The following is a 26,512-nucleotide window of genomic DNA, read 5'->3' as shown; positions in this document are numbered from 1 at the left end:
AGAGATTTAATCTCAACACAAGAAAAATTTTTTATGGTAAGAACAATCACTCACTGGAGCAACCCAGGGACATAGTCAAATTCCCATCACTGGTCAGTTGAAAGATGCACTTGGATAGGGTGCTAGATAAGCATCCAGGCTCCCTTTCCCACAAAAGGTTGGACCAGGTGATCTTTCAAGGTCCCTTCCAAACTGGGCTATTCTGTGATTTAACTCCAGCTCCCCTTCTATGGTGGAACAAACCAAATTGTAAAAATATGCACCTTATGCAGACAACACTGAAGTGTTCATCATTCTGCATTCTCCAAATCATTCTGCACATGCTCCTCACAACCCAATCAAGAAAAATGCTCAAGTATCTTCTAGTAATCAAATGACAAATCTGCTAAAAATCTCTGATTAGGTTGCTAAGCAATCAGATGTTTCCCAAAGCACCGTTCCCAATGAGAAACTGAAGAACTAGCTGCTACTGAAAGTGCCAATATTTACTCTTAGTTTCACTCATATTCTGTGCAGCGCTTAACAGGACCATCAGCTGCCTCAAACTCATACCTGAGTTGCTGGCCACTCTGTGAAGATCCAATCATACAGAGATATAGAAATGTCCTGATACTGCCAAACATTTGTATATAGGACTAGGGATAATAAACTGCTAACTCTGAGTCTCTCTGTTGGTGTCAAATGGGGCCAGACAGGATTTTAAGATCCTTTGTAGATGTCTCTTTCACGATGCCTGAACAAACACCCTCAAGGATTTTGCTATTTGCAAGTAACCTTGAAAACTACTCAGAAAAAGGACAGAAGACCACATATCTGCAATAACATCTGTGTACATGTCTCAGTATAAGTATATCTTTCCAAGAGTTTGCTTGCACAGAACTGTGTGAAACATGCTCAGACCTCAGTTTTCAGGCCACTCCTTCAAGGGACACCTCCTGACGTAGACCTTAAATGCAGCATGTCTGGTTTAGATAATCCCAATCTTTTTTCTGTCTACAGTTTAGAAAATGCATCAGCAGTTCCATCTTTTATCAGAAGCAAAAAGTAAAAACTTCTCATGAAATACTCCAATAAAAGAATAAAGTACCTTAGTGATTGAGTGAATGGCATCCTTTTTTAGGACGCATTTTGAACTAATGTTTTTATATTCAGGACACCCTAAAACACACAAAATCAGGCAGCACAATTGCACCAGGTCCTTTTACCCACTCTCTTCTATTTGACAGGAAGCTCAGAAAATGATAAGGAGCCAGTAGGAAATTTGTTTCAGACTCAGCTGGCAAAAATTCCATCTATTCCCGAGGCCCTTAGGTCTTACTCCTAAAATGAAAATCACTTTGCTCTCTTCCCCCACTCCTCTTCTGCATACAAGTAGCAAATTACCTTTATTGATCTGACCAAATTCTAAACTGGGCAATTATGTTTGGTCTCTTTACAGTCATCTGCTGTTTCCACAGAAATAGTTCTCATATCTCATCTTAAACTCAGAGGAATTTTTTTTACTGTTAAAATAGCTACTATGCTCCAACTGTGAGTTTCAGTGATCTCTTCAGCTGACTTAACTACTCACAGGAGTCTTGTTTGACCTAATTAACTAAAGCTCAAAGAGAACTTGCAGATTCTTTATTTAGACGTCGTATAAAAAAAACAACTCTTAACAACACATACAGGGTAAGAAAGTTATCTACATTATTGGTATTATTTTTCTGTCTGAGTGGAAGTCATACACTACTCTGGGCAACTACATAAGCGCCACACACATGCATTTCACCTTAACAAATGCAATTTTGCATCTTTATCCATTTCTGTGCCTACAAAAGTCTCTCCAAGGTTTGTTCTTGCTTTTCCACTCTCTCTTCCTTGTCCCTTTGGAGCAGTCACAAGAACAAGCTCTGCTTCCCATAGTGGTATCAATAATAACCTTATTTTTCTTTCCTCTTCCACTCCACATTAAGTAGAATATTGAGGAAGGGAATCACTGGCATATTTTGTTTATAAGCCTTTGTAATTGGAGCATCCGTCTTATAAGGAAAGGCTGAGAGAGCTTGGACTGTCTAGGCTGGAGAAGGCTGAGGGGAGACCTTATCAATGCCTGTAAGAACCTAAAGATTGGGTGCAAGGAGGATGGAGCCAGACTTTCTTCAGTAGTTCCCAGTGACAGGACAAGGGGCAATGGGCACAAGCTGTAACATAGGAAGTTCCATTTAAATATGAGGAAAAAAATCTTTACAGTGAGGATGACGGAGCCCTGGGACAGGCTGCCCAGGGAGCTTGTGGGGTCCCCTACTCTGGAGATATTCAAGCCCTGCCTGGATGCAGCCCTGAGTAACGTGCTCTGGGTGATCCTGCTTTAGCAGGGGAGTTGGACTGGATGACCTCTAGAGGTCCCTTCCAACTCTGACAATTCTGTGATTCCATGACCCTTAATAATGAGAAAGGATAAATAGAACCTTCTGGTAAATGTCTGAGGTTCCATGCAAAACGAAAAAGGTATCTTGTCCAAATTAATTTAAATAACCATATGGATTATACGAGCCAGGCAAAACCTTAACACAAGATACAGGGGCCATACACTTCAAGACAATATATGTACATGTGCACATATACTCACACATACCTGTAACACACACAGTCTGGTCAGCTAGTTATCAGAAACTACCCACATTCTGAGCAAATCACCATGCAGTGGTTCCATAGCACAGATTTTAAACAGTCAGTTCCTGTGAACTCCCTCCCAGAGTTTTTGTACAGTGGCAGTGAAAGTAAGAAAATCCAAACCAAGTTAATAGCTAGTTAATAGGTTAAATAGAACAGTGACCTTTCTGACAGAAAATAGTTACTAAATCTTACTGTTTCTGTGCTCATCTGAGAAACCTGGATACAGGCAGATCAGAAAGCAAATAACTGCTTTTTTATTTTCCAGTGTCATGACACTGTATTTATCTGCACATAGACCACATATTCAAATAGGAGGAAAAAAAGGCTCTTTCATATCCACAGAAGTCATCCCATTTTTACTCCTTGAAAAATATTGAATATTTAAAGTTTATTACTGATTACACAATGACAGATAAAGGTAATTTTTACATAGAATTTTTAACTAGTCTATCATTACTACAACCAAAAATACTCTCTCTAGATAACAAAAACCCTGAACAAATTTTCTAATTGTTTCCATAACAGTATTATTTGTATCCATTTCCAGTTTGAGAGAACCCTCCTGCATTCTCAAAAATCTTACTTAAAGGGTTATAATACCAGAATCCAACTACTTGGAGCATAACATGATATTACAGTAAAGCAGAGAAAACACCATACTTTATTTCAAGTTTTTTAGGTACAGCCTTTCCTTTAAGAGCTCATTATACACAAAGTCATTTTTCACCACAGCCTCAGCTTCTACCTCTAAGATTATAACTTGGCTTTCGCCTTGATAGAAAAATTACAAAAATGTCCCAGCCCTGTGTAGTATAGTGAACCCAGGGTAACCTTCCCAAGATGCATTTCACAGACCTACAAACTTAAATTACTGCAAACTCTTATAATTTAAACCTGGTCAAGCTTCCCCATGCATAGTTTCTTCCTGGTAACAGGGGCTCTCTGTGGTCAGAGAGAACCAAAGAAAATTGCTAATATTTTACACAAACTAATTTTCTACAACTGCCTCTTCTCAAAGTCGTGATTTATTTTACCCTTCCATTTCTCACTCTTTTTCCTCCTCCCTCCAACACTTTTTCAGCTGAGCTACTTCATCTAGGAACAATATAGCAGCCCTCCTCAGGCAGCATTTTAGTCACTCCAGGCTTCCTGAGTATTGCATTCCAGTTCCTATTGTTTAACTGAAACCTTACAAATACAAACCTTGTATCTCAACCATAGTACTACACAAGTTTGAGTTTTTTATTTAAACAAACTTAAGTCTTTCAAACAACAATCCAAGTAAGAAGTTTGCCAAAATGCACGAGATGAACATTTTAGCCTATTCAGAGCTATTAAGAGGTACATTTCGTTTGGCAGCTGTCTTACAGTGCAATACTACTAAATAGTGGAGTGCCTCTGCTACCATTTGTAGGTACTGACCTACTGCAAACACCTGCAGTAATAACTGGCATCTGAACTTTCACTACAGCAAGAAACTCTCCTACAAAGCTGACTAGGCACAGTAGCATGATAAATAACATTAATTAGATTTCTGAAATTATTTGTATCACAGTTTGGGAATAATAAAAAATTTCTGCTGGTGCTGATCCAACAAAAAGCAAGTATATTTCCATATAGTCTCTCCATATATTTTAAGATATGACCCTACAACATAGCTTCTAGCCTAAACACCAGTTACAAAATCATAATCGCAGCTCTGCCACATCCAGTTGTGCACCTCTGTACACTTCCTCAGGCTTCAGATTTACACTTTGTAAATGGGACAAATTTCTGTTACCCACCAAAAAATGTCATAGCTTGTTCTTTCATGCCAGAAGAGCAATGGTACTGTACCAGGAGTCTTCAACATAAGAAAAAACCAAAGGGAGTCAAACACTGTCTGTCCAGGGAAATTGTGGAGTCTCCATTCACAAGAAACTCAGAACCTGCCTGGATGCAGTCCTGGACAAACTACTGTAGCTGACCCTACTTGAGAAGGCAGCTGAGATACATGATCTTGAGAAGTTCCTTCCAACCTATAAAATTCTCCAATTATTTCTATATTAGAAAACACGTGGATTGGGTTTGGGTTGTTTGTTTTTGTTTTGTGCTGGTTGCTTTTTTACTGTTGGTTTGGTTTTGTTTGTTGCTTTTCTTTTCTTTTTTTTTGGGGGGTGGTGTGGTTTGGAGGTTTGTGTGTTTTTTTAATACTTTCTGGAGACACCTCACACAAAACAATTTATTTTCTACTCTGCCAATTTCTTCTTGGAACAGAAGCCTCCTTCCAAAGTTCTTGAAAACAGTAAATTCTCTCTCATTACTTAAGAATGCAATATAGTTGTGTGCATGGTGTAAGTATAATGAGATAGAATAGAAAGAAGTCCCAGAAAGAAAATCATAAAGTGAAAGTTTCTAGCTAGAGCTTTCTCTCTCCCTCCCTTCAAGGAACTAATTTTAACAATAAAAAAAAGAAATAGCTTAGTAGAAAAGAAGCATAACTCATTTGTAGGTAAAATGATTCCCCTTTCTCTAATTCAACACCATTGTCAGTATTACTGTTGCCTTCTTCATCTGACACTGGGGAGAGAGAAAAATCTTACAGGAAGCAAACAAAAAAATATCACTTTATTCACATCTACCAGAGAGATTAATATTTGAAATGGAAAAAAAAGAAGCACTAGATGTAAAAGTATAAAAAAAGTGTATATACCATGTGTCATGTTCTCTTCCCCAATTAGATTAGATGCTACTTTCCAAGAAAATTTCTTCAGAGGCACATGATCCTCAGGGGAGGCAACAAAAGTAAAACTAATTTCTTAATAGACCCGATTGGCGCTTTTTAAGGGAGTATGGAACATGGCTGGTTATGCTAGAGATACACAACACTCAATTCAATAAATCTTTTCCAGTCTTATTTCCTGAATACCTGCCTATTGGCACTTCAGGTTTAAATACGGAAACAAAGCTGCTGCAGCTCTATGTAGAGGTATTTCTCTAAAGTAAGGAAAGCAAGGAAATTTGTGCTTGTATCACCTACAGTTCTTGATCCTAATTCTACAGTTATGGCTTGGAATTACTAAGATAAAAGGAGAAAAAAAGAACAGGAAAAATACTTTCAAATGTGCATTCTTTCTATTTGCTGTTCCCTGGGATTTGGCCATTAAGAAAAGAGAAAAACAAAGATGAAATCAGCAATTGAAAACTATATGAAATAGATGAGTGTAAAACTCAATACACTTATATTGAGTGTTTATTTTCAATAGAGGAAGGAATAATCATACAAAAAGACTGCCAAGCTCTTCCTCTTTCAAACTCTAGATGCTAAATCAAATCCTCACAGACCATGCTGCATAATTCTTTGAAGTCTTTGATGGAACTTACAAAAGTCTTCCATTTTGTGCTACCAAACACACATGCTATTTCTTACTTAAGAACACTTAGAAACTAGGTGGGTTTTTTTTAAACAAAGAAGCTTTCAGATCTGAAAGCAGAATTTCAAAACTGCTGAGATTTCCCGCGTAGCCCATGTGAATCTCACAGGTCCAGTGACTCTGCAGTTAGTGAAACCCTACTAGATAAAACAAATCTAACAATACTTAAGTTATTAATTTTTTTTTCCTAATGGATTGAAATGCAAGCAACATTTCTTGCAAGATATTTGAGAAATAAAGTACAATGAGTACTGTTCTTACCACATACAGCTGTTTCCAGAGGACAGCCCATTCCTGCAGTGTTGCTGTGACTTCAGTCACAACAGAATCTTCAAGTGGAACAACTGTTTCATATTGCCTAGAAAAGAGAAGAGGAAACAATTATGAAAGGTACCCTAGAGAAGGTAGAAAAAGAAATAAATGTCAACATAGTAATTTGTTAAATGACAGAACCTGAATTTGTTTGAATTTGTTCAACATAGAGGAAAATCTCTTAAGAGCATTTTGTTTGCTGTAACACTGAAACAAATCTAGTGTAACATCAAGGGTCATTCTTTGGCTTGAGGTGTGAAGGGTTGAATCTTTTGAGAAGTTTCTCAATACACAGCTACCTTGTCAGCTATGTCTCAGTAAAAATCTGTTGGTAAACAAGATGGGCTGTCCATCCAGACCCATTGATTTATGGATGTCCAGACTGCTTAACTGATCCCTAAACCAATCCTCATCTACCAAAGCAAACTCCTCCTTCATCCTGACTTCTGGGGCTCCTGGGGAGAGTCTGCAGCAGTAAAGAAAGAGGCAAAGAAGGCATTCAGTACCTCTGCCTTCTTTATATCCTGTGTCACCAGGGCACCCACCTCATTCAGCAGTGGACCTATACTGCCTCTAGTGTTAGTTCTATCTGCAATGTATTTGAAGAAGCCCTTTCTATTGTCTTTGACCTCACTAGCAAGGTTTAGTCCCAAGGAGGCCTTAGCTTTCCTAATTGCCTCCCTACATCCTCTGACAACAGTCCTATATTCCTCCCAAGTGGCCAGCCCCTCCTTATGAAAGCAAACAGGAATAACCAACATAGTTCTTGCTGTATTAAAAACAAACAAAAAAAACAACCCCAAAGCTGTGCAGCTAATTTTCAAACTCTAATATGCAACAAAAGATACAATGAACAAAACCCACTCTATACATTTTAAGAGCTATTTCTTAGATTCCCTTCTAGATGAGAAACACTGCAACTTTTTGAAGAAAAAATACTCACCCTCTGTTACTGACGATTGCCTTTTTCAAGTGAATATAGTTTGCAGGAAAAATCCCCTGCAAGATAAAGAAGTCAGTTAACTTAGAAAAATACATGTGTAGGTTTTAGGATTTATATCCTAAGCAACAACAAATACTGGCCAAAGTACCTATTAAAAAATCTACTACTGTGTCAAAGTTATCACAGTCATAAGTCAACATTCAAATTAGTCACAATCCATTTTAGATCAGGACACAATCAAACCTCTATTTTGAAAGATCAGTTTCTTAATAAGGAAGTTTTGCAAGACTATTCCATAAAAATATCACACAGATTCATTCCCAAAAACTCCTGAAGTGTTCAGGAACACTGCTGTATGGGAAATATGCTCTGGTATAAAAATCATAGGCAAATCAACTAGGACCAAATGAAAAGGTGTCACTCTAATCCTACACAGATGCCTTGGAAGGGACAACATTGATTTAAAATAAATATATTTAAGTTTAGCCAATTACTTTCCCACTGCAGAGACTGTGAGAGTCAAATAATCCACTGACAGGTGATGAGCAAGCAGGAAAAAAGTATGAGAAGTAGGAAGAGTTAGAAAACAACTTGCAGTTCACAGGAAGGAACAAGTAACAGAAGCAACTACCAGGAACATTTGCTGGAGAGATGTAAGCCAGGACAGCCAGAAGAGGGGCTGTGGTCAGTTTGCAGCACAGCATCACTGTGCTTCCAGACCAGGCCTCGGCGGCAGAATGCTACATTACATTGGACAGCAAGGATATAGGTTTAAAATAAAGCAAACAAAAAAATTCTTCAAATTTGTGTCTAGCCTCCATACCAGTGTTTCAGTGAGAAAAGAAGTACTTGATCACTTGCATACCCTGCAGCTGTCCTTTTTCCTCCCTCTTTCCAACAAAAAGCTGTTTAAACCCACACTTGAGATAGCTCCAGTTATTTGCCTTTTGCTGTTCCCATGACAGTTGGATTCTAACTTTGCCTGTGCCATTGTGTTCTTGTGTGATGAGAAATGGGGAAAAGAGGTCAGTTAAACCGAACTTTTTATAACGTCCCATAAATTCTGTCAAACACATGACCCTGCACTTCAGCTGAGAGTACAGGATCAGCACTGGTAACCCTCAGGTTAAAAACCAACTGACAGCCTCTCACAAAAAGGCAGGCTTTACATTTTTGGAGCTTTAAAACAGTATAATTTAGGAAGAAAAATTTTCACAAGGAGGTTGAAAGGAATACTAAAGTAATGATGACTCAAAAAAAATACCCTTCCTTTTCATAAGCAAGACTGAAATCACAAAAGAAAAAAAGATTAATCTAACAGGAATGGCTTCATCAGGACAAAAGTAAATGTGCTTGCTTTCAGAACATGGAAATCTGGAAAGGGAAGAAATGCCACTTCAGTTTCTTGTTTGATTCACTTCCAATTAATGCTGTTTATTTCTGTGATCCTGTGCTGGTTACCTAAGAAACCAAGGAAGATCTGAAGGCCTCTCTGATCAAAAGTGAATATATGCAAAACACACACTGAATGTGGGCTTTTCCATTAAAAGAGTATTACAGTCATGAAAACATAATACAGGTAATACTATCTTCCATAACACAGGTAAGCATGATAAATTTGATACTCCTTTCTAAATAAAGGCTGTATTTAGACCAAAATACAATGAAGTGATTCTTACAACAAAGCAACTATTTACATATTTACAAAAATATACATGCACTTGGAACAGTCAAAAAAAAGTTCTCCAAGAGAAGAAATGGGATATGACTGGAAAATAACCAAATCCAGTAGTTAAACTGTAAAAATTTGGAAAAAAACCCAAGCTTACAATATCCTTTTTAATCAGATCTTTTCAAAGTTGTATTAGATAATAATGCAAATTATTAAATATGTTCTTTAAAAATCCTGAATTAAGGAGCTCAAAGATCACCCAGCTGTGCTCTTCTTAGGTGAGCAAGGTGGAAAGGATCAAGTTTCACAAGATTTATACATGCTGGAAAGTATACATGTCAGAAAGGTTTCTGATCCTTTGGGTGACTGTTGTTCTCTCAATTCAAAAAATAAATCCAATCCTCTGACAGGGAAAAAGTTAGAGAAGTAGAATCCTAAGGGTAAGGAAAACTAAAAGTTTATAGATTTGCAACAGCAAAGTATATATAAACTTGCACTAAATTAAAAAAATGTATTCACACTTACCTTTACATTTGGCTTCTTAATGGAAACACCTCTGTACCAGCCTAAAACCAGATAAAACAAATAGTATTAATTTGTGGCATTGCTTACTTTACCTAGAAGCAAACTGGCAGAAAACTATGAAGTCACTGAGATCATCTCACAGAAGAGCTGTGCCTCACATAGGTCACTTTTTGTCAAGATCTTTATTATTTTAGACTTTTGCTCTGCTTAAGAACCAGGAATGCTCCTGTTTATTCCTACCAGGAATAGAAGCAGCTTATTATACTTAGTCACTGTACTCACAGTCACTAGCACTCATCCAAGAATCTCTGTTGAACACTTCACTAGACAAATGCGTCATCAAGATAGGACAAAGATTCCCATTATATTATTGCTTATGTTAAAACATAAAATTGTTTTCAATTTATTTCTTAGTTGATCAAACTTAATGGCTATTGTATCAATATAGACACATGCACCAACAAGACAGAGATCATTAACATGAGTAACTTCTACAACTCCACACAGCTGTGCCTGCAACACCTGCTTTTGAGTAACAGGTGCTACATATTTGCAAGGTCACAAAAAAAATAAATGCATTGATCCTGTGATTCATATGACATAATTGTTTGAAGAACAACAAGAATTAGTCTATTAGAAGCACCATTCTAAGCAATGTCCTATTCAGAATAATAAGAACATTAATGTATCCCAGACAAGTCTGACGAAATTCAAGTATTATATCACAGTCAAAATAAAGTAGATAAAATGACAAAGACATCCTAGAACAGGCAAAAATACCTTCAATGACATGGATAACACTGCAAGCAAACTTTTCTTTGCTCACACAGGAAGATGGGCACAGGACGAGCCCCCTGCTTACACCACAGCACAAGCACCACCAAAGAAAGCACTGTTGCAGCTGAACACCTGTGGGAATTTGGGGATGAATGTAGCCACTCTGCATCGTGATGCTGTGTCGAGGTGTGTTTCTGGGTGTCATGACAAAGCACATATTTTATAAACGTTGATGAATGGAGCTTCAAAGCTTTTTGTTTGCTTGTTTTCAAGGAACTGATAGCACGATAGACATAATGCCTCAGTAAAACAGAAACTGTCAGTGCAGGAACTACATGCACTTTCCTAATCTAAACCATTTTTAACACCTCATGCTTTACACCCTTGGTATGCCCAAGACAAAGGTGAAAATGGAATTAATCATATCCAATCCAGTCTGTTCTGGACTAGTCACTGTACCTTAAAACCCTGTTCCAACTTTGCTCTTCTGTAGACTCCATTGCACAGTGCAGCAGATAACCAGGTAGACTGCCCGAGGCAATACAGCCAGACTGCACAGTGATCCATGCCAGCCAAGCCTACCCATGGAGCATAAACACTGTTTCTAAGGTGAACCCCAGGAAAGAACACAATCCTGGACAGCTGCTTCTTTCAATGCCATCTTATGATATTTGATACAAGCTAAGAAAAGTGAAGAATAGGCTGATCTCCCAGCTCTGCCCTTTGTATAGCAAATAATCCCTCAAAGAACTGCAAGAATTACTTCCATGATAATAAAACTGGAAAAAAATTTTAAAAAGGGAAAACTACTCTGTTATGTCTGTTCCCCTGCACATTAAGACCACCATTTGCTCATAACTTTCTTCAAAATGCAGTCTATATATATATTCACACTGCAGGTTACCTGCAGGCCAGTAATAAAAGCTATATTACTTAGCAGCGTATGCAAGACTGTGTCCCTGTCCTTCCCTTGGTTTATAGGGCTTTTTCAGATGTAAGTATTAAGCTTAGCTTCTCTAAACCCTAGGATTCAAGAAGGCCTCTGAAGAGGCAGGACAGAGAAATCTATTGGGAATGTATATACCAACATCACGTACCAAAAGAATTCTCAGGTAAATAATGTAACTTTCACTACTCATACATATGGAAAATCAGTGTGGGAAACTTGAAGCAGTATTACAGATACCTTCATAGATAAAGACTAAAAAATAGTCTTTCCAAAGATGTATTACACTCAGAAGTCTCACCAATAGTGCAAACCTAGATAAACTGCAAAAGGAGCTCTGTGGCAGGCCTGCACCTCAATCTGAGTGATTAGAAGAGCTACCAAGGCTTTTTGATCTTTAGTTGAAAGTGTTTTAAACAAAACAGGATATTCCTTCTTCTAAAAGTCACATCATATCTATTTTCAGATTTCCATGTAATCAATAAGGTCTGTCACAGGGAAAAAGCTCATCTCTTCTGAGCACTCAGTAGCAGAAAAACAAAAGGGTCATAATTGAAAGGCACTGATCTATTTTTCAGAAAGATCAAATATCCAGGTTGAATAAAGCAGCATCAGCTGCAAACTGTATGAAAAAACAAATTCCACATATAATTGCTTGAGAGAATTCTGAAAATAAATTACATATTTATGGTAAATCCTAAAGCTAAACTTGGTCCTTAAATAAAGCACTACTAGTAGAATCTGGTACAAGAACTCCAACCTTTGTCCTACAAAATCAAGTATGCTTTGCAGCATTGTGAGTAGCCCTCAAATCTGGAGGAAAGCTATCTTGCATGTACGCTAGACAACAAGCAATTACTTTCACTTTTTCATCTGCATATAAGCTGCTGTGCAGACCTAAGGGTACTCAAAGTGACCCAGAAGAGGGATGGTAACAGTGCTTAGCAAAAGCTTCTTGATGCTGAAACTACTCAATGCCAAGACCACTCTGTTCTGAGCTTGATGATCTGAGCAGTGCCAGGACATGACGAGCAGCAGATGAATACCCAACCCAGCCTGCCAACACCATGTCAGGGAGCAGCCTCATGCCAGCAGAACCACAGGAATATGCTAACAATGCAGTCAGAGATGCCACAAGAGCAAAATAGAGAGAATGTGTTTTATCTTGGTGTTAGCCAACAAGACAGCCATGATGGAGCATTCCTGTGCTGCAAAAGACCGGTTTGAATAGCCAGGCAAGATCCTCTGCAGCAGCTGTGTGGGTCCAAGGGACTTCAGTTCCACTTGCACACTCCACAAAAGGCAAAGAGGAAAAAGGATGAAAAGTAAAACAAAACACAAAACAAAGCAACAACAACAAAACAACAACAACAACAACGGCAAAGAAAAAGGATATCTCACTGTATAAATCTTTCCCAGGGTAACCCCAAATCAATGGGAGTGAGTCACTGTGACCCAGTCAGCCACAAGACAGTGCCTTACTCCAGGCAGAAGGAAACCTCCATTGCTGCCACAGCAATGAGTCTGAAGTTTAATTCCTCACTTGGATGGTACAACTTGGAAGCCTGGCAAAGATATCACTTTCAAGCACTTCAAGAATTTAAGAAAACAAATCTAACTGCAAGCTACTTTTGCTGCCTAGGTGTCCCACATACTGGAAAGCCTTGATCCAATCATGCTGTCACTGCAGGAGTAACAGAAGGAAATTTTAAATATATTAATATATTTAGCCTCATGCATGGCCTAAGAACACTATTATTAACATACACACAAATAAAACCATGTAAATACTTGTCTGAGTACTAGAATTTGCATGGGTAAGATAATAGTCTTTTAACTGGCGCTTCAGGCATCAGCTAGCGTTTCTTTTCTTTAGTAAATATGTAACAGTCCCAAGGTAATAATTAAAAGTCAGTGAAGTTGTAGCCTTTTTAAACTACAGAAAATTGCTCCCTAGAAATAAAAATAAATGGACAAAACAGACATTTTAAATGTACTCTGAATTCCAGTAGCAAGGCATCAGCAGTATGACTTGAAAAGCAGAGCGTTCTTTAGAATGCACAGTCCACACGTGTGTTTCAAAAATGAGTGTGCTCATGCTTTGTCCAAAAGAAAATCCCAAATTCCAGCATTTTTAAGTGTCATACTACTGCCATACCCTTTCACCTCCTCAATGCCTGGCATGTAAAGCAGAGACTAACACTTACTGCTTCTATTCTCTTGGTGGCAAGATTGTAAGGGGAAGGACTGAGAGCAGAAGAGAGGGAGGTAAAGCTGTGGAAATGAGCATACAAAGAGCTCATGTCTTGAAGAATGTTTGTTATCTTTGAGTGAGACTCCTGGAGGACCTCAGAGCCCTTCATGCAAACAGTATATAAAACCACCCTAGTAACATCACATGGTTTAGAGCTGGCATAACGTTTGGTGAAAACATGGAGCTTTTGGTAGATTCAGAGCTAAGGCAGAGACTAAGGCCATGGATTCTTGGCAGGAAGTAGGGGCAGTGGGGGGCATCAGTCAGATCCAGACAGGGTTAGAAAACAGCAATTTAGACATTTGTGGCCTGGTATAAAAGCATGGGGAGTGGCAGGCACACAAACTGATTGAAATTCAAAAGTTCCAATTTCAAGCGCATGAACAAGATCCATAATAACAAAGACAACTGTCTTTGCAGTTTCACTGCGATTTCAATTCCATTTAAATTCTTTTCACTTAATTGCTTTTTATTTAAATATGCATAGACAACCAGAATAAAAAGATTAAATGTGTTCTTGATTTGCATTAATATTTATTAACCTTAAAGAGACAAATACATGTATATATACGTGTGTGTGCATACATTCCTTTACTCAGCAAATACATATAAAACTTAGCTGCAGAGGTACCCAAGACCTCAAAAGAGAAATTCCCCAGACTTTCATTCAATTGTTCTAAATGCAGCAACTGTTTTTATGCCAATCATTACAAAAGATCACTTTTTTATAATAATACCAGTTATTCAGTAAGTCATTATGATCAAAACCAACTATATTCAGAAGTATAGCTAGTATTTGAATCTTTGTCAACCTTGAATTCTCTAGTGAATCACTCTTCACATCACTGGGTTTGCATGTATGTAAATCCATTTAACCCAGACAGCAAAGTCCCTATTGCAGAGAATTATGCACAGACTATTCCAAGAAGTGAAGCTGAGACAGCAATGGATCTTCTGCTGACTCCCACAGTAGTGACCCTTTTTGCATAGGTTAACATGAATTTATCCAGTTTGCCTGGACAAAAGAATCCCCAGAAAGTAGGGCAGAAGTAGATGAGGTATGTTTCATTCTACATTTGCAAGGCAAACAAAAGACCATCTTGAACAACCACTTACACAAGAATGCTTCTTTTAAGAACCTACTTTGCACATTTCATGTGCTTTTTGGCACAATTCACACATGCAAGAGCTGCAGCACAGACCAGCTGAATATTTAGATGAGTCTCACATTGTGGAATTCCAGACATTTTTATAAAAATTACTACATCTTTTTATGTATGTGAAGTCCATGGTAAAGGCACCTCAACCAAAATGACAGTATCGAAGACTTGAAAAAGAAAACAGAACAAAAACTCTGTGCAAACACCTCCTCCCACCCAGAAAAACACTCTGTCCAAGGGCCTGCTCTCTCAGCAATTTGAAGACTGGACTTTGAGGAACCATTCTCAGAACTACAGGCAAAGGAAACAAACTACTCATTATGAAGCTGAAAAGAGCCATGGGATTATTTTTTTGCTTTTCTGTAAACAACCTGTTCCTTTTAGATCTTGCTTCTATTTCCCAGAATTTTGAAAGTTTCCTCAATTACCAGAAATGGTTTGAAAACACAGCTGCTTTCAGCAATATAGACTGTTTCCCCTTCAAGTTACACTATCCTATACAAACTAACTTTTCCTGAGCTTGCACCACATCCTAATTCACAAGATCTGGTAGAATGACTACGACCAACACTTGGTGCTTGAGTAAATCTTAGCTCAAAACATCACAGGTGTTTTTTTAAAAAAAATACATGATCATTTGCAGGTATAATAGTAGAGCTATTGTTTACAGCATGCTTCTTCATGGATTAACCATCACTATTGCACTGCAAAACTCATTCATAGAAAATTTTTACAAGTGTAGCTGAAGAGGCCACTACTTCCCTAGATAAATCAGCGTGTAAGAGCTCACTTTTCATGAAGAGTTAAGTCAGTAGGTAAACAAACAAAACACCTGAGTACATGGAAAAGCAGCAAAAAGACAATTCTAGGCATGAGAGCAAAAGGCAGTCTTCTGACAGGCATGCAGGCTGGTGTAGCAGCATTAACACTGGAGATGAAAAATCACTGTAAACAGAGCAAACAAAAATAAACCTACAACTTTGTGGAATGTTAATTTGGAATTCAAATTTGTGAATCTGGTTTTAAATTTCTTTTAACAATTCAAGATTAAGGTTACATTATTCCACCTCAGAGTATAGCAAAACATGTTCTTTTACTTTATCTTGTCAACCTCCTTCTCAATAGACACATTTTACACCACTTGCTTACTCTGAGCATTATGATAAAAATCATTCTCCTTTTAAATACAACTCAAATCACACTGTTCATGTGAACAAAGCAATGATTAGGACATTCATTCACTCACAGATATCTCCAGCCACATAAGAAAGAACTATTGTTATAACACAATGGCATTTTCTTTTAGATACAAAAATCCACGATGATAAATGCAAAGCACTCCCCCTTTAACCCATATTCTTTGCATTTTTCCACTATTGTTCTCAAATTATTTGATAATCTATTTTTCATAAAATATATTTTTCACGTGTTCAGAGGTTTTGAAATAATAAACACCAATATACTTAATTGAAATGCGTAACAGTAACTAAGAAAATTTAGTAAAAAAGATACTGATTATATACTTTACATGATGAAAATTCACTGTAAGACCCAATTACAACACAACAATCAGGTCAGGGTTCAAGATTTTATGGACAGATGGTTAACTTAAAACACACTGACCCCCTATCAGACTGGATTAGTGCCAGGAGCACTCAGCCTTTCCTACAGAAAGTGGGTCAGATTAGGTTTTAATCAAGTGCTTTGATTTGATGCATCATGATTTCTAAATAACTTATTAAAATCTGCTAGATGGAGATATTTGTATATTCTTACATAGAAAATGGGATTCCTTCCTGGACATCACACTTACCTTCACATTTCTCTAGGATCTGGACAGTTTCACCTAGTTCCAGGACCAAGCCTTGCGGTACAGTTCCTCGGAAGCTGCATATCACTAGAGGGTGGGAAAAGAGAGAGAGACATATGAGGGTTGAATCTTTGTGTGAATTTTCCTTCTAAGCATAGCTCTTCGGCTCACTCCTGACATAAAAATAGACATTACATAGCTGCCCAAAAAACCCATCAGCCAGCTTTTCCTCATCAGATACCTTTATTTTGGTCCTTATCAGAAATTAAGCCCAACAGCAACATAAATGCTGTGCTTTTGAAAAGATTTTTTTAATTAAGCATGACTTGTAATCTCTTTAATCACAAACCTGATTCATATTGCATACAAAGATTTCCTTGTCTCACAATTCTTACTCTTACTACACAACTCATCAATGGAACAGGCAGTCCTAACTGCAAAGGCTATAATAGGAAGTCAACTGCAGGAATTACTTTCCCCCATGTCAAAACTGTTTCAAGTACCATCTGTTCAACTAATACACTGCAAAAATCCTATATTACCATACGTTCTATTTAAGTGGACGTATAAGAGAACACATAAGAATCTGTACTTTTCATAAGCACTAACAAGACATGTATCTTAAATATTTTTCTAGGTATCTTGAGTTTTCACCAACCAGGGAAAATAATAACCTATTGTAATGTTTCAGAAAATATGAATACAATAAAATAAATTACTGAATTAAACTCATTTTTTTAAAAAATTATTATAGTATATAATGTTATATACTATAAATATATATATAAAAATACAACAGGGACATGGGCAGTTGTTGAAACATGACATATCAAAACAAAGGATTAATTGAAAATAAGATCCACCTTCCTTCCCCAGTCCCATAATGCCTGTTCATCGGCCTTTAAAAACTCACTCAGGCACAAATTCAATTTAATCACTGAAGGACCTTGTTCTAAGGAAATACATGCTCAGACACAGAGTATGCCCTTTATGTCACCTACACACACACTGGAACACAAGTGGAATTCTTGGAGCTGAAATAGTGACCCCCAGCGGGCATCGTCCTTTTTTCTAATTTAAGAGAACACTCCCCTTCAAATGCAAACACTTGAGCTATGGCTGAGAAGTTCCCAGGTGATGGAGCTAAGTATCTTTTAATGTCAAGGCTACTGAGCCCCTTACAATCCCTCTCTGTGTAGAACTTGAAGCAGGTAACCAGAAAGTCTGATGTCCAGGGGAAGAACACCATGGAAGGCTATCATCTGCACCATTTACCACAAGCTATGTTTATTGAACCTTCGATTTCCAAGAAATAACGAGAAAAGCACAGAAAAAACTTCCACCAAAAAGAAAACATGGTTTCAATCCTATAAGCAGATTTCATAAAGGGGAAGGGCAAGAAAGAACAAACTGCATCCAGCAGGCAAATGCCCACGCACATGAGGCCAATATGAGAAACAACTGGAATCAAAATCTCAAGTGAACCAAACACCATCAAATGTTTGCTCTTCCACAGTGAGACCCAATGCAGTGTTTAACGAAAGGAAAAAACTAGAGATTCCATCAACAAACCAAAACTGCTCCCTCAGTTCCTGGGGCCCAGCAGAAGTCACTGCTAGTAAAATGAGATTTTAACTTCTTATTTATATCAGAGAGAGAAGAAACATAACAATTGGCTCCAGACTACAGTAATGCAGACAACACAATCCAAGATAAACTATTAAACTTGTCAGTATTCTGGACTCCTCCTTCACCCATGAAGAAATCATAAATATGGATTCCAACCAAAAAAAACCAACCAACTACTTAATGCTTCTGCTGAAGTGTAGGAACACTGACCACTGCCAAGTGCTTAACTGGCAGGCCACAATCAAACCTCTAACAACTTCTCCTTGCCCCTCAAGTATTTTAGATAGCAGTATCCTTTAAGTAAATAACATTTGGGTTTTTTTTCTAATAGGCAATTTTACCAGAAGAAGGTACAAACATCTTTTATTTTTAAGTTGTTTTGTAAAACAGTCCTATATTAAAAACCATTACTTTTCCATTTAGACAAAAAAATACTGAAATATTCAACAGTCTCAAAACCACTGAATTTTTAAAATCCTGTGTGAAAAGCTGCCATTGAAAATACCAGCAATCTTGATGGATGGGAATAAAGTAAGAAGATACATTAATTTATGAGAGAAATTCCAGATACACAATTACTTTTTTAAAATAGTATATGCATAATATTAAATCCTATTTCTAGGCCATTTTCTGCTTCTCTGAACATGTCAAGATTATCATGACACAGGCACCAGTCATGAGACAACGAGTATTAGTGGTCACAGAAAAGAGTAATTTGAATTGTAGAGATTACTGACTGGTCTCATGCAACCAAGTCCAACAAGTAATAATTAGTCTGAAAAACATTACTGCATGTTAACATTGCATGAGAAGCTTTTGACTAGCCAGCAACAGCTGGCTTCCTATGACAATTATTTACTATACGAAAACTACTGAAGGAAAGATGCAACCAGGAAAGAAACTGGATTTGATGCAACTACTGGTTCTTTGCTCTTGAAATAGTTGCCTAGTTCTCAACAATAAAAAAGAGCTTAGAATGAAAGCTAAAGGAAAGTTACCAGGAAACACAGTACTGTTTTTTCCAACTGCTGATATAATACATTTTAAAATATGGCCAAGAAGAATGACTTTTTAGTAATAGGCTTAGTCATATCTAGGCTTACAAGAAGTAATTTTAATAGGTCTGTTAGTTTATAGATACAAACTTTCCATTTATTAAAGGATTCTAATTGTCACACAAAGAAAATCTGATAAAAAGGACTCTACTGCATCAATATTTAATCAGCTCTTTACAATTCAGAGTAATGTAATAATAAAGTTAACCAGAGCTCTTTTCTTAGGTCTTCTTAAAGCAAGAAAAGAATAAATAATCAAAAATCACAGAACAGAAATTAACTGATCCCACCAGCTACAGACACAATCTGGACAATCACTCGCAATTAGAAAATAAATTCTCATACAAAAATAATATCCACCTCATCCACCTCTGCTCTGGAGACAGGCTGAGAGAGTTGGGGCTGTTCAGCCTGGAGAAGAGAAGGCTTCAGAGAGACTTTCCAGTACCTGAGGGGTTACAGGGAAGCTGGGGAGGGGCTTTTCACCAGAGAGGGCAGTGATAGGACAAGGGGTAATGGTTTTAAACCGAAAGAGGGGAGATTTAGGTTAGACATCAGGAAGAAATTCTTCACCATGAAGGTAGTAAGGTGCTGGAACAGGTTGCAGAAGCCCTCTCCCTGGAGGTGTTCTTGCAGAAACTAAGCCTGGCTGTGATGAAGTGGGAATGCATTTGCACAGATAAATAACTTGCAGAGAGCTATGAAATAGAAGCAGTCAGTGCTCTCGGTGAACATAGATTGACCAGCAAGCTCTAAAGGGATCTCCACTGGAGCCTTTTCTCTTTAAAGTATTTCTAAATGATCCAGAAAAGCTGATCATTTAGAAAAACAACAGTTTGTGAAGCCACTCAAGTTATTCATGGTAACGAACAGTTGCAGATGGACCAAAGTCCTACAAGGAGAACTGGAGACGTGTAACCATTTAGTTCACCTACATGGTGTTCTGTGAGGGATGAACGTACAAAACCATCATCTCTCCCCTTGCTATTATCACACCAAGCAAGACTCTGGACTCTTATTCAGAGTTCCTGTCATAAACTCAATGCTCAGTCACTGTCAAGCACCACCTCCCCACCACAACAGAATACCACCTCTGGGAAAAAAGGGGAGATGCCATCACCTACAGTACTGTATAAAATTCACAAGAAACCCCTATGTGCCAGATTCCCCCTTTCCCATTTGTCAAAAAAGACAGAACAGCATGAGGAAAGGTAGAAAGAAGTGGAAAAAGAGATAGCAAGGACTGCATAAGGGCTTTTACAATTATGAATTTTACTAATTATGAACCAAGACAGGACTCTTCTACCAGTAAGACTGACTGTTCTGCATTAAGAGAGTGTAATTGAGAAGCTGGACAGAGAAGATGAACAGGGAACAATTGCTAATCATTCCTTCCAGTACAAAAAGCAGAGCAGTGTCAATTGAAACAGCTGATAAGAGCTCAAGAGTTTTATTAAATAAAATACTTTGATACACAGTGCATAGACTGTGAAACTCCTCACAAGATGCTGTGGATTATAAAAAAATAAACAAATGCCTTGAGTTAAAATAGGAAAAATGAGTGGAAATGTACCACCTTCAACCCAGCAAGTCCCTAAAGCCAGAAGCACTTAACTCTTGGGAAAGCAAGTCATGCTTATCTTGCTGTGCTACTGCTCTGTAAACACCTGCTACTGGCCACTGCCAGGGGCCAGACACTGCATGAGGTGGGTATGTGGCTGGACTGTTGTGATCTCCCTCTGTTATTATGGAATCACAGCCTGAGCTCCTGTTGTCCCTTGCTGTCTACCAGTTTGTGACCTCATATGGCACTATTATGGCCAAAAGTGAGAACAGAATTCATAGTTAGAAAAAATGCTAAATCAGATTTCATGTGTGTCATTATTACTTTCTTCTGCCCACCTAAATAACAGCTGTTTTCATTTTTGCTGAGTATAACTTCCTCTTCTAATTCATTTGAATTCAATTTCCTGTGTCCCAACCTCCCCACCCAGTCTCACCTGGCTTGCAAGACTTCCACAGATCATTTTTCTTCTCAAATAGATTATGTCAATTACACGATAAATACAGTAATAGAAATGTGTCATATTTTTTACATGAAGAGTTGGAAAAATGCCAAACTACTGTCCAACACAGTGCATCCACATAAAGATCATACAGCATCTAGCTGCTAATTCCCTTGAAAGATCATTTCTTCTTAGCATATACATAAAAATACTTTGCAACAAAATGAACTGGCATATTTATGCCTTCTGCATATACTTTCTAATTTTTTCAACACTATTTCTACACTTTGTAGTAAAGGCTACAACAATATTTTGACATTGCCTAATGTTCTATTTACAATATAAAATATCAGTTCAGCCCCTAATGAGTAATATGCTTATCTTCATAAAGAAATTGAGCCCTTTCCTGCCCTTTTACTCTCCATCTTCCAAGATGTACCAATGAAAATTGCAAGTATTTATTTGAGGGTTGAGAAGCAAAATCAGTTCAAGAGGTTTCCATGTTTACATCATCCCCTTTTACTTCTCCAATCTAAATTATGTTTCTCTAACTGTAAAGTTGGGCTTTTAAAAATTATTTCTTATGTTTTCTTTTGTACAATACAACTGCTGCTAGAACAGATCCAATATGCTAAAACATTATTTTTTTTTCCTAAGATGTTGGTGAGGCCAAGATTTAATGAACTCCATGGGTTAACTTTGGGGGAAAAGCCAATAATTCCTGTTATCAGCTGGGAATGTTTTGGTTTTTTTTTTTAGTTTCACTGGGTCTTTTTTAGTTGCATAATGTGACAAAATAAACAAAATTTCTTAAACTCCTTTCATGAGCAATCATAACTTTGTGAACTTTCAACATCTCTGTTTACTCAGTGGCTTCAAAAGGCAAATCTTCTTGGCCTTTGTGACAGTTTTTCCAGTTTTCAACTCATTATTATCTGTCTTACTAAAATTGTGGTAAATTGCAGTATTTTTAGATTACACCAGCAGAACATAAGCTTTCCAAGCCATTTAATTTTTATAAATTTCAGAAGGGAAGGCAAGGATCATGCACAGGAGAAGCACAGCTACAGCTGCACTGCCCTATACCAGAACTGCTTAGCTCCATACCCTGCCAATTTGTAATCACACTGAGCAGACCCTGCACTGTGTTCTGTGCTACAAATGGCAAAGTTCTGAAGTTTTCTGATGGTGTCATTTATGCTTTATTTTAAACACACATCTCTATCACAACCAGCTAAGAGTTTAGTGTTCATTCTTACTTTGGGTAAACTCATACCACAAACTCTTAAATTTCACAGGTCTTCAAGAATTTTGTATTCAGTTACTAGCAGCTATCACTATTACTAGTTAACACGGAATATAAGCCAATCTCTGAGCCAAAGGTTAATTAATATCAATCAACCTTAAAGAAAATAATTTAATTATTTAAGACTGATAAATTAACATTATGACAAGGATGCATCTTTCCTTACAGCGCTTTTTCATATGAATCCATCTATTAAAAGTGTCAGCTACCAAACTGTTTAAGCTAGTTTCAACAGCTGAATAAGATGAACTTTATTTTGCTCCCTGTAATACCCAGATGATATTAGAGGCTCCAGGTAACATAATTTGAGTCACTGTAGTAGGCAAGACCAAAAATGGCTCCAAATTCAGTATCTTTTCCTAACAGAGGCTAAGAAAAAGGCATGAAGGGTATTAGAATATGGCAAGGATGGAGCTTTCCCCAGCTTGAGCCATCTATGTATTGGGTCTTCCTAAAGTAGGAGTCTTTATTAGTATTAATTTTATGCATGTATTTAATAGTGCTTTCCTATACTTCTACAGAGTCCCCCAAGCATTTTTGAATTACATCAACTTTAATCATCCACGTCACCCCAGAGCTCCACACTTCACTTAGGGATCATATAGAAAGTGTTTTTCAGTTGTTCAGATCCTCCATCACCAGTGTCCCCTAGGAACAGTATGAAAATAAAATGAGTGAACAGTAAAATTTGTATTATTTCACTCCACAGTATTTATGGGTTTAGAATCTTCTAAACTACCTCTTCTGAATAATTTATTTTTCCAAGAAGGGTGACAGATGTTAATTTTTTGTATTTACATAAGGCAGACAAGGAAAACTCTGTAAGCCACAGCAAGACTGCACAAGAAAAAAAACAACACTGATACAAGTTACCACACAAAGCAGTAGAACAGCCAATAGTCGAGATTTAGCTTTACCTTTTTGTGAGGCAACTGTGTTGCACAATCATGCCCATAGGCAGCAATTAATACTTTGCAAACCACCATGTACTTTCCACTTAAAGCATCTTGCAGAACTACAAACCTTTTCCCAACAAAAATAGTAATTCTTGCAAACAGAAAATTGGGGGTTTAATAACTTAAAAGACCAAAAAAAATTTATGAAGGAAAAAATGCTTCACATTTTTATAACAAAATTAAAGGCCAATATGATTAAATTTTTGTGGAGCTGCTTGATTAAACCTGGCAGCTTCACAGATTGCACAGTTAAACTCTGATCATATTTGACAAGGGACCAGAACCACAAGGAAATTAAAATGAAAACATTTCCATTTTATTCTACAAATATCTAGAAGAATGCTTTCACCTTCAGTGTGCATCTTCCAAGTATTTAAATGATGAATTGTGGGTGAGGGTTCCGATTATTTGCCAGAAATGAATTTGAGACACGTAAATTCATTTGCAAGTTCAGGTCACATTCAGCAAGTACATTTACAGAGAAAACAGGGAACAAAATCCACATCCTAGTACTTCTAAAACATTCTGCTGTTTAAGCAAGATGGACAATAAAAAGAATGGAGGTACTAAGGAGAGGACATATCCAATTACACCCTGAAAAAAAACAACTACCCAAATAAAACAACACAGGATTTTTGCAGCAAGGGACATTTCTTGCTGAGTATACTGATACACATGACACAGAACAGGGCTCTAATCCGATTGGAATTGCCAGGCACTAATGTAATACACACACACAAAAAAAGATTATCAAAAGCTGATTAAAAGCCATCCAAACATTACAATTGAAGAGTAGGGATTAAACAAAAGACATGATTTAGAAGAGGTCTAAAGAATTTTTTGACCTTATTAATGGTCTTTATGAACTTCTATGGAAAACGGTGAGGAAAAAAATATACTTCAGAATGGACAGCATCTGTTACACTTAAGGTTTTGTATATTACCAAAACTACACTACAATTAAGTGAAGGTATTTCAGGCTGGTCTGAGAGCACTGGCAGTTGCTAGGCAGCATCTGCTCTTGTCAGAGATGCTTCTTTCTTTGTGCACTACAGAACCTCAGCCAGGAATACTGCCACCAATGGATTATTACAAGGCAGCTTACTGCCATCACATGGCATCTGCAAAGTGCTCAAACTGCTGCCTAGCAACACCGCCTCTTTCTACTGAGTCATACCACCACTATGAAGATATTCATGTAAAAAAAGAAACAGATGCCTGAGAAGAAAGGTGATCATTCACCAGCAAACTGAATTATTGCTAGCATCCTTCTCCTACCCTCCAAGATAAAAATAGAGGTTAAGTTTAAAAATCATTAACTGTTTAAAATAGTTTTGCACATCCTGGTGACTTGAGATAGAACTGAAGAATCAGACCAAAAGCCCACAGCACTGTCCACTACCTTAACTGTATTAAGGAACTGACTTGAACTTCTAGCTTTGCAGACATCTATCCTTGTTACTCATCCCCTTCCTGTACATCTGTTCCCTCAGTCATCAGGTCACTCAATTTCCACTCCAGTGGTACAGAAGTCCATCACTCATGCATCATTCCATATAGGACGCAAACACAGCGGCTTCTTTTTCTCTCTTTTAAGCAGAGACAAAGGCTGTTTCAGTTTCTGAAACCCTTTTCCCTCTTTCCAATATGCAACTTGTGAAGAGGAGAAAAAGACCATACCACACTTGGCTGAGAGCATGGAGTTGCTCTGTGCTGCCGTGTTCCACAGACAGCAACCGTGAGCCAGAGGTGGCTGTGCTTCACTGCTGAGCACTAGGACATTAAATAAGAAATTACTCAACTTTTGAATATCCTGGAGGATGGAAATGGCATCACCTCTCCAAGCAACCTGCTCCAGTGCCTTACCATATGCCTTGTGGAAAGTCATGTTCCCTACTGTAATTTACCACCACTGCTCCTTCTCCTTTCGCTCTGCAACTCTGTAAAGTGTGTGGCTCTGTCTTCCCCACAGCTACCTAAAAGTAGCTAAACACAAACTAGGCCCCTTATTACCCTCCCCTTCTACAGACAGGTTGTACCAACTTCAACATCACAGACCCTCCTCTCTCAATCACACGCTCCAGCCTCCTAACCTCACCCCTCCTACTGAGATACAGTGCTCTAGGTGCAGCCCCCATAGTGATTCCCAAAAAGGGAGCACCACTGATTCATGTTCACAAAACATAGGGATCACCCCACAGTAGTTCACATCCAGCCCATTTTACACTGACTACATCACAGGACTTTTAGGCCTCCTGCCTAACTGCTAAACAAGCTTCTAACATGCTGAAGTTACCTTGTTATTTACAGTCACTTTGCACGTATCCTAGGAGGAGAAGGAAGGAAAGAACAGGGCAGATTTACTGAAGTGCATTTATCAGTGTACCAGCTCCTGCATCTTAGTTGAAAATTCTGTATTTTAGTCTACACTGTCTGCCACACAAGAACATTTCTGGACATCTAAAGACAGCTTACAAGACTGTTAGGAAACCTTTCAAACCACACACAGGAATTTTGACCTTTTTGGCAAACTATTTGCTACTAAAATACAAAAAAATTAAATACTTGCCTGAAATAATTGAAGATGCCTTTTTTCATGAGGCCTACAGAATTTTTACCTATTTTAATCTTGGCTTAAGCAGGCATACATTATTTAATGCTACTGACATAATCTGAAACACTGGGAAAATCCACTTTGTCTTGTATTGAATCCTCCACCCAGGCTGAAATTAACCAGGCTTTTTACATTATTAAGGGAAGAATACTGCCTTGTGGCAGCAACCTAACATGTAGTCATTCCAGAACTGAAAAAAACCCAAACCATCAGAAGCTGCAATTTAGGGTCTTGCTGTGATGAAGGAAAGTTTGAGAGATAAGCCTACTTTCCACCTCCAATTCCCCAGAGACAAGAGAGAAGCTGTTTCTTCAAGACAAATACTTCAAAAGCAACCCTCCTTGGGGTAAAACCCTTGGGCCACAGAAGTAATCAAATGCTTATCAGAAAAAAAACCAAACAAACAACACACCACCAAACCAAAAGAAAACCAAACAACAAACAAACAAACAAACAACCACCAAACCAAACAACCC

General features: G+C 37.7%; 1 protein-coding gene across 10 annotated transcripts in view; it reads right to left on the bottom strand.

Annotated features, from left to right (window-relative positions):
* The window catches only part of DOCK3 (dedicator of cytokinesis 3), a 180,485-nt gene that overhangs the window by 145,808 nt on the left and 8,165 nt on the right, over positions 1–26,512 (bottom strand). For all 10 annotated transcript variants that reach the window (XM_051627123.1, XM_051627129.1, XM_051627124.1 and 7 more), the window contains exons 2-5: positions 16,474–16,557; positions 9,524–9,564; positions 7,327–7,382; positions 6,333–6,429 (exon numbers count right to left, since the gene is read on the bottom strand). In XM_051627123.1, the coding sequence (XP_051483083.1) occupies positions 6,333–6,429; positions 7,327–7,382; positions 9,524–9,564; positions 16,474–16,557 (278 nt within the window). The remainder of the gene's footprint in view (positions 1–6,332; positions 6,430–7,326; positions 7,383–9,523; positions 9,565–16,473; positions 16,558–26,512) is intronic.

Source organism: Apus apus, chromosome 9, assembly GCF_020740795.1.
Source record: "Apus apus isolate bApuApu2 chromosome 9, bApuApu2.pri.cur, whole genome shotgun sequence".
Classification (NCBI taxonomy): Eukaryota; Metazoa; Chordata; class Aves; order Apodiformes; family Apodidae; genus Apus; species Apus apus.
The sequence above is the reverse complement of the archived record's forward strand: the minus strand, read 5'-3'. Positions and strand labels throughout refer to the sequence as shown.